This window comes from Mauremys mutica, chromosome 1, assembly GCF_020497125.1.
Source record: "Mauremys mutica isolate MM-2020 ecotype Southern chromosome 1, ASM2049712v1, whole genome shotgun sequence".
NCBI classification, from domain to species: domain Eukaryota; kingdom Metazoa; phylum Chordata; order Testudines; family Geoemydidae; genus Mauremys; species Mauremys mutica.
Genome location: NC_059072.1, coordinates 43,080,167 through 43,097,096, shown reverse-complemented (window position 1 = coordinate 43,097,096; position 16,930 = coordinate 43,080,167). Strand labels below are relative to the sequence as shown.

The 16,930-nt window shown below is 41.7% G+C and overlaps 1 protein-coding gene across 3 annotated transcripts in view; it reads right to left on the bottom strand.

The window, feature by feature from the left end:
* Positions 1–1,641: 1,641 nt before the first annotated feature.
* The window catches only part of LOC123353989 (V-type proton ATPase subunit S1-like), an 87,941-nt gene continuing 72,652 nt past the window's right edge, over positions 1,642–16,930 (bottom strand). For all 3 annotated transcript variants that reach the window (XM_044995574.1, XM_044995582.1, XM_044995591.1), the window contains exons 10-11: positions 9,222–9,459; positions 1,642–5,074 (exon numbers count right to left, since the gene is read on the bottom strand). In XM_044995574.1, the coding sequence (XP_044851509.1) occupies positions 4,865–5,074; positions 9,222–9,459 (448 nt within the window). In that variant the 3' untranslated portion in view covers positions 1,642–4,864. The remainder of the gene's footprint in view (positions 5,075–9,221; positions 9,460–16,930) is intronic.

The following is a 16,930-nucleotide window of genomic DNA, read 5'->3' as shown; positions in this document are numbered from 1 at the left end:
CTTTAAAAAAAAGTCCATGATGTCACCAGGCAGCCTGTTTCTTGCAAAGAAAATGTGCATTCCTCAAGTGATATTCTTGTATGGAAAAAAGCACATTACACTTCTAAGTTTTAACTGAGAATCTGCAGTCCCCTTTTGCTCCTGTGAGAATTCAATGTAGGTCTCCAATGCTGCTGGGCCTGCCCCATGAAGCAGTGTGGAGGATTTCACCCTCTTCGGTTTCTCTGCAATGCCATTTGCTTCTAGGAAAATCTGTTAACACTACAAACTCTCCTTCCTGTTCCTTTGTATTCAGGTGGATTCATTTTCCACTCTTTTGCCAGAGATTTAGTTTACTTCTTATTCAATATAATAAAGATGTGAAACACAGACTTGCTGGTATTTCCTGGCTCCTGTCATATGACATAAGCCAGGGTTACAAAAGTTTAGTCTCCTATCACATGACAGGGGACCAGCATTCTCTGATTCCATTGGCTACTGTTACACAAGTGATATCAAAACCACCACAAAGAATGAAAGTGTTAATGCACTAATTTATTTTTACGATCATAACTTGCTTTAAAAAATTCTTTATTGCAAATAATTTTCCATGTTTATTCTAAGACCAAAAACGAATATTTTTGTGGAAAGTTACAACAAAATTAGTTGATCTGTTTTAGAGTATGATGTGAGTGTTAAAAATGTTATGCATTCAGACATCAAACTTGCCATGAAATTAGTTCTCACTGAAGACAAGTGGCTGTAATATTTAGCAATGTACTCAGTAGTCAGGTTGCCTTGCCAGTCAAGGCTGATTCCCCACTCTGGCGCTTTAAATGCAGAAGGTGGGGGCCCGCAAGGATTCCAAATATAAATATTGGCCACTCCAGGCTTGTATTAAACTCCCAAGGTTACAGTTTTACTCTGATCTTGGATGGGTAGATGCTGCCACCCAAGTGTAAAACCCCTTTGAGAACCCAGGATGGTGCACTTGGGAATTCCTTCTTGTGGGGTACCCTCAAGCCCTTTCACCCCCCTTCCTCCCCTCCCGGGAACAGCTGAGAAAGAAAAACAAGGGAAATCTGCTGTTGCCACCTGCTAATTAAATAACATGTGCACAAACCTCTTAGGACACAAAAATCCAATCCTGTTCTTAAAAAAGGTAAATTTTATTAAAAACAAAAAGAAAGAAAATACCTCTGGAAACTCGGGCTATTGCTAGATTTAAAAAAAACACTTACAAGGATTAAGCATCAAGAATAACTTTCTTGAGGTCCAGCGTAAAGGTTACAAGCAAAACAAAAGCATTTGGGGTTAGCACAGAGGAGTCCAAAAGCCTTAAAGAAATAAAGAGATAAACCTAATCATGTCTTCCTAGACATTTCCTGATCTACTAACATATCTGGGATTTTATATGAGTAGTTTCTAGGTATGATACCAATGATTTTTCATACCTGGCCCCAAGTTTCTTACAGCATAATTGCTCTGTGTCTGCTTCTCCCCAAGAAGAACAGACAGACAGACAAAGGGGGAGTCTTATTTCAATTTTTAAAAGTTCTAGCCTTCCCATTGGCTCTTTTGGTCAGGTGCCCATTCACTTCCTTTTACCTATGCATCACAGTGGGACTTTTAACCCTTTACAGGTAAAGCAAGTAGAGAACAGCTACTAAGAGGAATTTTATAGCTAACTGGCTGGCTGGGTCCATAAAAGGGAGTTAACACCCACCCCCTTCATTTATCACACCTGGAGAGAAGGCACAATATCTTTATTAATTGTACAAGGATTCAGCTCAGTCTTAATGTGTTCAGGATTCTGAACACACATTTTGGAAGTGTTTTAAGTGAATTCACAAAAAGGCACTCAATTTGGTTTAAGAGCATCAACAGAGGGAACTAGTGTGGAATAGCTCTTGGGCTTTAAAACCATACCCCAGCTTACTTCACAAGAGCCTCCTCATGTAGACAAGCTACAGCATTAGCATAACAACCTTACATTATCTCCTTTTCATAGTCACTGCAATGCTACAACTTGATAGCTCAAAAGGGAGAATGTTAAGGAACTTACTTGCAGCCAGCTGAGTCAATGCTAAACATAACTGGTACTGTCTACCCTGACTGCAAGGTTGTGTTTAACATTGCGTTAATTCACACAGATCTTCAAGGCTGGCATTCTAACATGACCTAATTTGCTAGTAAAGACTAGCCCTAGACCATCACTTTTCACTGTGATACAACACTGCATAACATTAGATTTTGAAAAATTTTCCAAGGTCACTTGATTTAGGTTATGTCTACATTGTGCACCTTACAAAGGCTGTGATGTTGCAGCCACGCCGTTGTAAGATGCGCAATGTAGCCACTCTTTGTTGCTGGGAGAGAACCCTCCTGGTGACAGGACAAAACCACCCCGAATAAGGGATGGTAGATCCATCACCAGGAGAGCATCTCCCACCGAAAATGTGCTGTCCACACCAGCACTTTTTGTCATTAAAACATATGTCATGCAGGGGAGGTTTTTTCACACCCCTGAGCTACGAAAGTTTTAATGACAGAAGTGCAGTGTAGACATGGCCTTAGTCTACTATTTATTTAGTGTATACTCATCTGGTGTTCTCAGGAGAAGTCTGCTAACAAGACACAATTGATCTAGAGTGATTATGTTGCACCTTCAACCAGGTGCTGACTGGATTTGGTAATGCCGATGTATGTAATGATCCCACAATTTTTCAATACACACTGAAGGTTTTCCAAAGAGATCTGTTTCTGAAACCAAAGAGAGTATCTAGGAATCCTCAGAGATACACACATTTGTGTGAGGGAAAATCCAGTGTTATCCAAGGCCATGTAGACCCAGACCTCATGTCAAGCGGCCAGAGCCGGCCAGACTAGAAAAAAGAGGTAGTGGGGAGGGGCATCGAGGAAGCAGTGGAAAGTACCTGACAATCCCAGACTGAACAAAACAACTTTGTCATATCCCTTGCTGTCAATATGTAACCACATAAAATAGATAAGCAATAACAGGAAAAGCCTAATATGGAATCAATTTACTCTTGCTCCAATCAGTTTTAGCCTTGCAATGTTTTGTAACCAGTTATTAAGAAAATGATGAATGTAACTTGCATATTAAGATTGTAGTTTTAAGCTTTATAAGGTTGTCTGTAACTAGCTTCGGGGAGGCCGTTTCCATAACGGTTCTCCCCTGTGCGCTGGTAATCAATAAAAGGGCCTCAGGCTGATCTGATTGAAAACACAACGCATGGATCGATTTTTTTCCACATCATTTGTATTTTTCTACAATAAATGGCTTAATATATTTCTGAACAACAGCAAGAAAGATTCCCCTTTTGGAACCCTACAAACAGGTTTTCAATTTTCAACAAATCCTTTTCAGATCTCTTTTAAGGCTGGAATTTTCAAAGGTGTTTAAGGGAGTTAGCAGTAAAATCCCATTAAAATTGAAATGGGAGTCAGGCACCAAACTCTCCTTGGCTTTTATAAACCCTAGGGTAATTTTTTTCTTCAAATATATCCAAAATATGCTTTTTGTCATGACAGGATTACATTATTTTAATCTCTGTTTCCAATATTCATTTTTAAATATTTCATTCCCATTTAACTTTAGTGTCTAGCAATAATTTAGAAGCTGCATTTTTGCAAAGCTCCTGCCATTTCTGAAGGGTAGTCTGAATAATGTTGTCTTTTTTTTAAAAGGTAAACCTTTTCAAAACATGCTTCCACTTCATTTATGTATCTCTACTACTTTCCCAGCTGTTACTCACACTGCCAAAATAAAATACATATGTCAATTGTCATAAAAAACTTTACCTTTTTGCCTCTTGTGTAATTAATATCTTTTTTGTGATATTCTTTATACTTAGGGGAAAAAACTTTAAGGGAGACTTGAGAAGTTTCAATAGACAATTTCTAAATAAACATTTTGTTTTTGAAGTTTATCTCCAAAATACCAGGGGAATGTCTTTTTTAAAAAAATAAGCACCCCCTCCTCCTCCTCCTCCCCCCAAGAATAATGAATCTGCTGGAAGTTCTTACTGTTCTTTCTAATGGCTGGTTAGAGTCTAGACTGCCATTGGCTTCACCTTAGGCCTCTAAGGGTACGTGTACGGTGGGATAAAAGACCCATGGCTGGCCTGGGTTAGCTGACTCGAGCTCACAGGTCTTGGGCTACAAGGCTATAAAACTGCAGTGTAGACACTGGGGCTTGGGCTGAGACCCTCCCACCGTGCGGAACCTCAAAGCCTGGGATCCTGCCCAAGCCCGATCATCTACCCAATCATCTACACTGCAACTTTTAGCCCCCCAGCCTGAGCCCCACAAGCCTGAGTCAGCTGACCTGGGCTCTGAGACTCGGTGCCAGTGGCTTTTTAATGGCAGCGTAGACTAACTCAGACAACTATGAACAAATGGGTAACAGCTGGCAGAATCATCAGTGTTGCCGAGAGTAAGGTTCCCTTTTTCAGGAAGGATTTCATTGTCCAGATTTGTGGAGTTTTACTAAACCTTTCTATTACACTAACTGCTTAGAGTACATGCACTATAAAGCGTAAAGAACATAAAAATCACACATCACTAATAGGTAAGGATATAAATTAGTCATGGAGGTCACGGATTCCATGATTTTAACAAACCTCTGTGACTTCTTCAGCTTCAGCCCCCCTCCTCCTCTGATGGTGGGCTCGGGCTGTCCATCCCCCCGGCAGTCAGTCCCCGCCCCTTATTTTTGGTAAAAGTCACAGACAGATTGTGTGCTTCTGTGAATGTTTATTTATTGCCTGTGACCTGTCCCTGACTTTTACTAAAAATAACCGTGACAAAAACTTAATCTTACTAATAAGAAACATTTAAGCAATATCAAAACAATCCATTGCTACTCTGTTTGAGGAATTGACAGAGCTTGGCCTTTGGGATCGTCAAATCTACTGTTTGTTGTGAGCTGCATGATCATGTGGATTCCATAGGTCAGGATCCATAATAAAACTATTGACGTGACCAAGCCCATCCAGATTCCAGGAGAGAAGAAAGATGTACAGTCACTTGCGTAGGAAAACAAGTTATTATGAATATTGAAGCCTTGAATCTGAGAACAAGAAAAAAATAGGTGAGCCCAAATGAATTTACACAACAAAATCTACTTTTAAGATCTATATATTCACTACAAAATCCAGGCCTGAAAAACACTGTGCCCTCAATTTCTATTGAAGAGGACTGAGCACTAACTCCTTTTCAGGATGATTTTTCAATTTCTCTTTCCTTCCAGGAAATTTCAGATGCATGAGTTATTTGTTTTACAAAAAGGAAGTTGTGCTTCCAAACTTCAGAGACTTAGGAATATTTTAAAGGTAAAATTCCAAGGGAGGCATGAGACCAATGTAACTTAATAACTGTTTCAGATTTGCCAACCTAAATGTTCAAAAATCATGAGTCAGGCTCCCATAATCATGAGGTTGGCTTAAAAATCATGATATTTTTTAAAAATAACACATTTGGGGCTCTTTTTATTTATTTTATTTCATTTCATTTCAGTGTTTGAGCATTAGAGTGTGTTTTTAAGCTTTTTTCCACAACTCTGAAAGCTAGAAACTTACTTGAGGAGTAGGGGAGGGGGAAAAAAAAAGAACTGAGATTCTCACATATTCACATGACTCTGGGAGATGAGTCTTTAAGGAAAACACCAAATATCATGAGACTTGTGATAAAAATCACAAGAATTGGCAACACTGCATATTTTTGTGAGTCAGTTGTTTGAATCACCTTTCCCCATCATGCAAATATAAGCAAGAAAGCAGAATTCCAAAGATAGCTAATATATTTTGCTCCTTATATAATTATCTCTGTGTATGTAATTCTGAAATACAAATTTACCATAGAAACAGCAAAATGGACATACAAGCGGACACATCACTACCATTCATTGACCTGCCATGAACTACGGTGTGATTTTGTGGTAGTAACATGGTGGTTGTACTAGAAATACTCAGGTTTTCATATGAAAGAGTGATCTGGATTTCTAGCTAGTAAGAATTAAGTCTTTGTCCCTTTTGTCCATAGGCCTTTTGTGTCCCCAATTCACCAGGGGATAGTAAGGGTGAGCATCCCCCAGAGAAGCCGTTTTTGTTTTATTTTTCCCAGGGCTGTATTTATTCATTTGTAATGAATTTGTCCAAATTTATAAAGTAATTGCTTAGTGAAAAGAAATAAAAAAAAATATTTCACAGCTCTAGGAGGCAGCTTGAGTTGCAAACCTTTGCAACCCAGATTATCGGTAGCGTTTGGAAATGTGCATGTGCCGTCTCTCAGTCAGTTACTACAATGGCTTAGCCAAAATGATGGTTAGTGCAATTCTGCATGATCTGCAAAACTAGAGCAGATGAGGCGGACTTGGCCCCTGTGGAGATAAAGACGTTTTTTGAGGTACCAGCATATTTGGGCCTCTTTCCAGAATTAAAGACTGTTCTCATTGTTACCATAGTAGTTAACCTGTGAAATCTGACTGCTTTGCACTATATCCAATTGTATGTTTCTGACTCAAGCAGGATTATGGAAAACAAACATTTGGGTTGGGGGGCTGAGTTTGTACACAGCTTTAGTAAGTGATGCATTTGCCAGGGCATTTCATCGTTAAGCCACTGTTTAGACATCACACTAAAGCTGGAATGGGAGCCACACAATATGGTTTGAAAGATGGATAGAAAAAAAGCAGATGATACTTCATGTCATTTTGGTTCTCAAAGGATTGAGCTTCTGTGAAATAATACATGCTTGTTACCATTCTTCCAGGACACTCTAGGGTACTAAACAGAGGTATCGATCAGTTTTTACTAGGGCAATTAAATTTGTTGGAGCTACAGCCAGGAAGACTGAATTTTATTGTATGTGGTGGTATTATTCCTTATTCAAACAGGATTATGCCTAGCAAACCTTTAGGTGGGAGCTTTAATTATACATTCTTGAAATGCTATGTTTACTTTTAGGAAACAACTGTAGTTTATTTCAGGTTCTCTTATTGCTTTTCTGATATTTGATCATTACTATGCGGGTGTTGTTGGATCCCAGCTGGCAAATAAAGATGTGACTCCCTGCAGATTTGCCACCTGTGTAGAAGTTAAAAATACATAGATACATAATCCTAGTTAGTTACTTTTATATAAATCTTTCGATAAGGATTCCAGCCCACTGTAGGTTTTAATTCTAGTGTTTCAGTTAGTATTATTGTTATAGGTTTGCCTATTTTGTATTTACTGTTTTTTATTTTTAAAATGAAATTGTATTTTGTGCAGTGCCTTGTACATTTTGAATGGCGTTTCCTAATCATTTGACCTTTAACAAAACCTTAACATAGATTTGTTATGTCGATTGTGATGGGTATCCTCAAGGGCAACATGTAAATGCTGAGGTCTGAAATAGTTTAGCCTTGAAAATCCTAAAATTCCCGGCCTCGGTGTCTTGGGCATTTGCCCTGAGCAGCAAAAGGGGCTACTAACAAGTATGACAGACACTGAAGAAAAATGCAAAGCCTGGATGCAGCTTTCAAAACAACAACAAGCTTTCATTTAGTAGACTATACAGACAGCACTAAAGGGAAAGGAACCTCAAAATACTAGAACAGTCCACCATTGATCTATACACTGGTGCTGGTACTTCAGCCATCTGTGACTGGTACAGATTAATGACCACATTCTATGCTGGACTCTGGTCTGCAGTCATTGCTCACCTCCCAGAGAACTGTGCTTTTAGTGGAACTTGAGCACCCTGAACCCTAATCTTATGAAAAGAGCTATACTGGAATCGTCAGAGCTTCACTGGATCTCAGAGAGAATACAGTGAGAGGGTGGAGGGGTTCTGGTTGTTCCAGACAAGTCAAATAGTTGCCCAAAGAGTTTGAGAACTAGTAGCCTAGAAACCAAGAGCTGAGAAAACTCCAAAGAGTGCGGCGCATTCACCCGCTTGGGAGCTGGGTCTTCTTCATTCATACAGCCTACTGGGCAACAGCATCTAGTGACCTTCTGAACCAGGGTCTCTGTCGTAGGGGAAGATTTGGGGTTTGCCCAAAAGGAGAAAAAAAGAGGGGCCTGGACATTGCTGTGATAATCTGTGCGGAACTCTGAGTGAAGTCATAACCCAGTGGGCGGGGCATTAATCTCATCACACACCTCTGCTGCGGCTATCAAGCCGAGAGTCAAGTTTCACCACATCATAGAAGAGACTGTTGCCATTTGAAGTGGGGTTTTGTTTATGTGTATATACATATAGAGTGCATAGGTTAATATGTCTTTTCATCTGGGTGTAGGAAATAGCATAATGATTGCTTTAGTATATTTTAAAACCTTGCAACTCTTCAGTATATTTGAAACCTGCCAACAAGTTCTCTCCCATTGTTAGCCGTTTCTGAGACAGATAAAGCTGTTTTGTTTGATTTGGTGATTTGTGTGTGCGCCCTTTGAAACAGTTTAGGTCAAGATAAAGCTACTACCCCAGTTAGGGGTATGTTATTTATTAGGGGTCTCTCTGGTAACTGGGTGGGAGCACTCCACCTCACAGACGGAAATGACATGGGTAAGAGCAGCAACTGGGGAGGAGGTACCATGACAAGAGGGTGAGGCGATTTGGAAGCTCCCTTGCTATAGTCTCCAGTGTTCAGGCTCAGTCCTGGGGTCTCACTAATAGCTGTGATGTCCCTCAAGAGGAAGGGTAATTAGGTTGCAGCCTTAAAGCCAATCCCAGAGTGTTCTGGGGACCCGGTAGGCAAGGGGGTGCTGGTACAGCTTCGCTAGATAGACCAGGGTGAAGGAAGTCTCCTGGAATTACTAATGTCCCATCCCTTCCCACAGCTAGGGAACTACACCCAGCCTGTTCCCCCAAGTAAAGCTGAGAGCAGTGAGAGATAACCAAGATAACTTAGATTGGGGTCGGGTTCCATTTTATACTATGTCTTCCCCTATCCCCATTACCTTGATTGAGTGTATTACTGTCTATTGTTTTTTTTCCCTTTCTGTAGATGACTTTATAGTGATTTGTTTTTTTCAGTTGTTCTCATGTTGTTGTTCAGAAGCTGCCTGCCCCCTCTTTCCCCTGCTCAATAGCACCCATAGTGGGCAAATAGGTTTCTTTTAATGTTTTTTTTAGAGTTGAACTAAAAGTACAGGTGTTAGGAATATATGCTGTTCAACACCTACTCTAGCAAGTAATCGTTCCTGGAATTGCTTCTGAAATGGCAGTGTACTCACTTGGAACTCAGAAAGGTAAACATCCCAGTTCTTTGCTTCAGTGTTGGCTGGAATCAGCTTTGCACCATAGAGACTGCTGGTTCCCACCAGCTGACAATGAAATGAATACTCCGCAGGAGCAGAGATGATAGAGACATTAAATCTAGCGACCATTTGGTTGTCATGTGCAATCTCGACAGAATCTAAAGTAAACCATTTTCGAGCAGAGCCTGTATAGAACTTCTGGGTCATTAGAAATCTACAGAGAAGAAAAACAGAATAAATAGAGTCAAACTGACAAGGAAAAAGTTATAATATTCATTGGTGTGCATGCTTAACCCAAAGTAGAATCCAATAGGGACCATCACTCAAAGAAGAACAGATGGCAGACGAGATTAATCATCACTAGCTCTTTTCTCAGGAGACTGCAGTTAGTATCTCCTCATACAGGAGGACAGGTCATGAGTGAAGTGACTTTGTGAATCTTGTTTTACCACTTGTTACAGTTTTGTATAATAAGCAATGTTTTTGTAATTTGAATAAGCATTTATTGTTTCATTCTGCAGGGCACTGTTATAGTGCCATATTTCATAAATAAACCAGCAGAAGCTGGAAGATTGTCAGCAGAACTGCAGTATTTTGCAATAAATATTTGTATGGAATTTTTTAAAGAAAAGTATTTTTACGAAGGGTACAGACATGAAAACCACTTTGATTTATCATTGCAACTGTTTCTTGGGCATTTGATTGTTCAAATACCTGAATTTAAACCTGGAGGCACAATTTTATCACTCTAGGTATGTTTAGAACCCCCATCACTAAAATATGAGCACCTTCAAAGTATTCTAAAATAGAAAAATATTGAGATAATATGTGTAACGCCAACAGACCCCGGTCATCAGCAGGCAGGATTGTACCTAGGACCTCTGGAGCTTAGTGCATGAGCCTCTACCGCATGAACTAAAAGCTGACTGGCTGTTAGCTGCGGCTGTAGAGCAGACTCATTTTACCTCTCGCTTTAAGTGTTCTCGTTGCCACTAGATGGGACAGAACACCACACCCAGAAGGTGTGTGGGTTACGTATTGAAGTTTCCCTCCTTTGGTGGACCTGAATCCTATTGCAAATTTGTACCATGTTTCATTCAGGTATTCCAGTTCTCTCATATTAAATATATTTTCTGTGTCAGCTGAGAGGGTTGCTATTGGAGATTTCACACTCTTCTTCTTATTTTACCATGCCCTCGGTATTTTAATTCTACCTAGTTTAAATTAATTTTGTTTGTCTAGTGCTAGCTGAAGAATTTTTTCAGTAACTTGCAATCACAGTCAGAGTCCTTGGGGTTCTCCCCTGAGGGTGAGTATAAATTTGGGTATTCTAAGCTGTCTACCCACCGGGAGTATTAGATGTGGATTTTGAAAATTTTAGGTGATATTTAGGTGCTGCTGCAATAGGTGCCAAACAAATCTGTAAATACAAGTTACCAAAAAAAATCCAAAACAAAAAGCACATTAAAAATAAAATATGTGTAGGTAGTAATTTTTGTAGTAGATAAATAGGTAGCAAGTAAAATGGACACAACATATCAATTGGTTAACAAAGATGATATGGCTGAAGTATCTATCTCAGAGCCAAAAACAGTCCTTAGTTTGAGCAGGAAACACCTTATTATAGTAGAGATTCAGGTAATGAACAGGAATTGAATCTCTTCACAACATTTTTATTATTTGTATTACAGTAGCACCTGGGGTGCCAGTCACAGACCAGGACCCCATTGTGCTAGGTGCTGTACAAGCACAGAATGTTGTGAACTGTTGTAAGTCACTTATCTCAGTGCTGTAATCACTATAAATAGAGTGATTGTCCAATAAGATGCCCCAAAAGATGAAACAGGGCCACAAGATTCAATAAAACACACTATCACTTTAATGCCCATCCCTTTAAACATGCCCATCCCTTTAAACATGGGCAGCAGAAAACATCAGCGAGGAATTAACATCTTTCCTTTTGGTGGTACACAAGGAAACTGTTCATAATGGAAGACGGTGACAGTTTAATACTTGATTCAAGGATTCAATTAATATGGGGATCTAATAATCATTAAAATATGGTTCTACTGGGAAAGTAGTCAACTACTGCTTTTGTCCCTCAGATTTCAGATCAGATTTGCTCAGCGTAAATTTTTCCTAACTGCTAGTCTTGAAAACTCAATCCAGGATCTGAGTGTCAAGCTGAGTACTTTTTTCCATGCATCTATCACCTTTAATAACAATCTGCTGGCCAAATTATGCCCCCACATTAACTGCTGTGGAACCTCCTTCAGCCCTAAGTGTCTTTGAACAAATTGGAATTTAGTAAATAAGTCTATTTATGATCTACAAGAAGGAAGAGAACAAGCTTGACACTCATATCCTAGATTGAGTTTTCAGGACTAGCAGTTAGCCTCCGTGGGGCTAAGAGGAGTAAAATGAAATAATACTTTTTCTGTCACTGAAGTGAGAAGATATGATTTTGAATATACACAGACCTTAAGAATTGTTGAGGTAGCATTTGCCATTTTACACATTGTAGCTTTTCAGAGCAAAACCACACTCTGAACTGTAAATAAAATTATCAGGAGAACCATTCTCTTCAGTGGACTTCCTGTCCCTCTTTTCTTGGCTGTCTCAAGATCTTATGAGACTGGAGTCTATCTCTTATGCAGTCTTGGAAGCAGGAGCAGCTCTAGGAATCTGGCCGCCCCAAGCAGGGTGGCAGGCGGCTCCGGCGGACCTTCCGCAGTCATGCCTGTGGGAGGTCCACCGGAGCCACGGGACCAGTGGACCTCCCGCAGGCATGACTGTGGAGGGTCCGCTGGTCCCGCGGCTCCGGGGGACCTCTTGCAGACGTGCCTGCGGAGGGTCCGCTGGTCCCGCGGCTCCGGTGGAGCTTCCGCAGTCATGCCTGTGGGAGGTCCGCTGGTCCCGCGGCTCCGGTGGACCTCCCGCAGGCATGACTGCGGAAGGTCTGCCGGAGCCACCTGCTGCCCTGCCGGCAAAATGCTGCCCCAAGCGCGCGCTTGGCGCGCTGGGGTCTGGAGCCGGCCCTGCTTGGAAGAGCAAAAAACTTCTTTTTAACAATGCCCAAATAAACAAGCCCGAGATAATCCCCTGTCATCTGTACTGTATGGTGAAGTTTAAAAGACCTTATGAAATTCTCTAAATTCTGTGGCGGTCACCCCTCTTTCACTTATTGTTCTACCTGAGGCTGTTCAGATAGAGGGCGTCAATGTTTTATTATATTGTTGCATGTTTCTATGAGCCCTTTCCCCATTTTATTAATAGCTCTTAGAGCCCCAGTGGAGGAGAATGTAAGCTTTGTAGTTTAATACCCTTTCTAATTCCATCCTATTTTCTTTTACCTTAGATGGGGCTTGCTACTTTGTTTTCAAGCTGCCATCCAATAATTTCAATTCTGCTTTCAATTATTTACTCTATCCAATTATTTTCTTCCCCTAGATTTCATCTCCTTAGGTCATCTCCTAAAATGTATCCCAAACTAATTTCAGATGAATTATGTCCTTATCTAAATCATAGTATTTTTAAGGCCAAATTCTGTGCTCAAACATGTGCATGCAACTCCCACTTCACTGGGAGTTACTCACAAGCCTCCAAGGTAGGATTTGGCTCTAGGTTTCATAGTAACCTTTCAAGCACAGGCAGACCCAAGATTGTTCCAAAGAGGAGATCTAAGGACGGTGGAACTTGGGTAGAGGACAGTGGCTCATTCCTTCCTGCCAGCTTGTGGGGCTCCTCTGCAGGAACTCCTGGTGCTTGGCTCTTAACAGTATGGGATAAGCATAACTGAGGAGAAGCCATTGTCAATACAGTGCCCCCTATGGACCTTCCTGATTCACTGTTTCAAACATTTAAAATGGGGGTTTTGTGCAAGACAATGGGTGTGCAGCCAATTAATCTCCTACAAAGCTGTGCTGCTATAGGGGATAGGTCTGGATTCATGTAGCTGTACTATGTGCTACCCATGGATGCTTAAGATCTTTGGGGTTTGCATGTCACAAACCCTTCTATTCAGTGAATCAGAAAGGAAGCCCTTGGAGGGAGACATGGAGGAAATTCTGTTAAGTGAATCCTTTAGGATATCCTGTGGGCTTTCCCCTCTTCCATAGGTTCAACAAAGTGGTTGTCTCATACAGGGCTGTGAACTTGTAGTATAAGTAAAGAACAAGGAAGCCTTAGGGCTTGTCTACACAGTGAGTTAGTGCGTGGCAATCCAGGATGTTAATCTACAGCATACTAGCTTGCCACATTCTAACTGGCCACGTTACTGTTAGTGTGCACTGCAAATTCAGGGGATCTAGTGCATGGTAGTAGAGTCCACACAACCAGTTGGTATGTAGCAAACTAGTGCACTGTAGATCCATGTCCTGGCTTGCCGTGAACTAACTTGCCATGTAGACAAAGCCTAAATTCTAATCCTAAATTAGACACTTATTCCATCACCTTGGGGAAGTAATTTAACCTTTCTTTCTAACCTTCCCTATCAGTGAAAAGGAATGATAATAATTACCTCACAGCATGTTCTGAGAAGTGCTTAGTTAATGTTAATAAAGTGTTTGAGGACAACAGATGGTAAGTACAGTATGTATAGTTAAGTGTTCCCATACTTATTAGGAAGGGTTTACATTTGCAATTTAGGCAGGGCCGGCTCCAGACCCCAGCGCGCCAAGCAGGCGCGTGGGGCGGCATTGTCGGGGCAGGGTGGCATTTGGCTCCGGCAGACCTTCCGCAGTCATGCCTGCGGGAGGTCCACCGGAGCCCCGGGAGGAGTGGACCTGCCGCAGGCATGACTGCGGAGGGTCCCGTTTTCCCGCGGCTCCGCTTGACCCCCCGCAGGCATGACTGCAGCGGGTGCGCTGGTCCCGCGGCTCGGACGGAGCTCCCGCAAGCATGCCTGCGGATGCTCCACCGCAGCCGCGGGACCATGGGACCATCCGCAGACACTTCTGCCCCGGCCACGGGACCGGGGAAGGGCAGTGCGAGCGGCGCGACCCGCCACCCTGCTTGGGGCGGCGGAATTTCTAGAGCCGCCCCTGAATTTAGGTATCTGATTAAATAGGAACATGATTCAAGAGAACCACTGGCAGTATGTCTGCCTCCTTTATGGCAGGCTCCAAGAACACAAAAACATATTCTAGATTGAGGAAGAAAACATGCTCCTATTTTGGGTGTTCTCGAGACAGCATTAATTTACACTAAAATCTTTCCAGGTTGCTTTACATTTCTTCTTCTCTAGATGAATCTGGGATTCATGGTCATATTAAAGTTATCTCCAAATAATTAATAAAAAGAACAAATTTTAGCAAACAGATGATTACACATAGGTCTGAATAATCCTCATTAAGTCCATATGCATGTATTAATGTCACATTTGATTTTATCCACTGCCATTGAAATCTGAGATTAACTTTTCACATTCCAGAGTCTTCTGTTTCTATATTAGCATTCCCCTAGTTTGGGATTTACTGTTGTGAGGTCTAACAAAACTGCCTCCTCCCCGAAAAACAGTCTTTAAAAACTTTAATTCTCTTCACTTAAATTAATTTTCCATCTTACCAACATAATATCAATCCAGGTACATCTTTTAAGTGCTTTAAGATTTATAGTATTTTGCAGGAATCTTTACCCCCTATATATTCTAGGAAACATGGTTATGCTGGGGGATTGAATGAAACCTTGATGAAGTTGATGGGTTTGACTCTTGCCCTTCATTCAGGATAACTGTAAGAAACAGTTAGGCGCCTATATGGAATAAAATAGCTGATACAATAGGAACCACCACCTAAAATACAGGCCACGTGCAAGGCTAGTCAGAAACTGAGCTATGTGGGTGGAAGATAAATGCAAATTCAGGGGACTGGGTATTGTTTTGGGTGTAGAGGTGTGTGCGTGTGTGAGGGCTACGGAGAGGGTGTCTGCACTTGTACATGCAAGAAGCTGCCAAAGACTAGGCAGGCAGAAGTGGCAGAAACAACACAGAAGCACACAGAAAAGGGTAGCACCACAAACAGCCAAAGAAGTGTTTGTAGCACGATCCCGAGAAAAAAACGAGAAAGGTTTTGGGCAAAGTGCTGGCTTGAAAGTGGTTTGGAACTGAGAGCAAAGAAACTGTCTCCTGTTGTTTGCTTTTCATTGTGTTCAGGGAAACAGCCCTTTGTACATTCCTTGTAAATAAATAGGATTGAATCAAAGAAAAACCTGATTCCATCATTAATTTCTCCTCCTAACAGAAACAACCTGCATGACCTCATATGCTGGGTAATCACTTGGGTCAAAAAGAGGAAAAACTTTAACTCCAATAATCTCCCCTGTGCTATATTCCCCCTGACAAACATCTGGCTTTCTTAACAAAACATGTCATATTATTACTATCAACTATCACCTCTACATGATGACTGCACACTTCTCTCTATATCCCTGACTTTCCCCCCTCCTTTTAAGCTCACATCTCTGACTGCCTCTATGACACATCTCCTTCGGGATGTGTCTCTGCCAACCTGAATTTAACATGTCAAAAATGGAACTCAACTTACCTTCCAAAATGTCTCCACTTTCCCCCTCCTCTGTAACCCTTGGCAAAACCCCAGTTCACCCAGGCTTAGAGAAGAAAATGGCAGCAAATTCTATTTCCACTTCCAAAAACCTTGCTCAACCCTGATAATCTCCTACCTTAACTACAGCAAGTTTCTTCTCTTTGACTTCCCTAACCTCTTCCTAGTCTTCCTCTGTCCATCTTCAACTCATCCAAAACACAACTGCAAAAATCACCTGTCTTGTCTGCTGCTCCAGACACTTTCGATCCTTTCCAATTTACATTCAATTTAAACACCTTGTCTGTAAGTCACTGTACAATCTAGCTCCTGCATACTCCTCTGCTCTCATCTCTCTTTGCAACCCCAAGCTATAGAACTCTATGGGAATTAGAGAATCATAGAAATTTGGGTTCGAAGGACCCTCAAGAGGTCATCTAGTTCATCCCCCCCATTCTGAGGCAGGACCACATATACCTAGACCATCCTTGACAGGTGTTTGTCTAACCTAATCCCATAATGGGGATTCCACAACATCCCTAACTATCCTTATAGTTATGAAAAATGTTCTAATATCTAACCTAAAATCTTCCTTGCATCAGATTAAGTTGATTATTTCTTGTCCTAGCTGCTGTTGCCATGGAGAATGACTGATCACTATCCTCTTTGTAACAGCTGTAACATATTTGAAGACTTATCGGATCCTCTCTTGGTCTTCTCCTCTGAAGACTAAACTAACCCAGTTTTTCTCATGGGTCACATTATCTAAACCTTTTATCACAGTGGTGTCCAAACTTTTTCTCTGGCACCTCCCTTTACCAGTAATGGAATGTGTCCATGCCCCTCCCCTGGGGCTGGGAGCCTAGTTGCGGCTGGGCCGGGGGCTGCAGGCAGGAGGCAGGAGTTGTGGCCAGGAGCAGGAGCCAGCGGCTGGAAGCAGGGGTAGGGGCCGGGGCTGGGAGCCGAAGCAGAGCTCCCTCCCCATCCTAGGGTTGCCAGGTGTCCGGTTTTCACCTGGAACACCCAGTCGAAAAGGGACTTGGGTGGCTCCGGTCAGCACCGCTGACTGGGCCATTAAAAGTCCTGTTGCTGCGGGGCTGGCAGGCTCCCTACATGGCTCCCTGGAAGCAGCTGGCATGTCCGGCT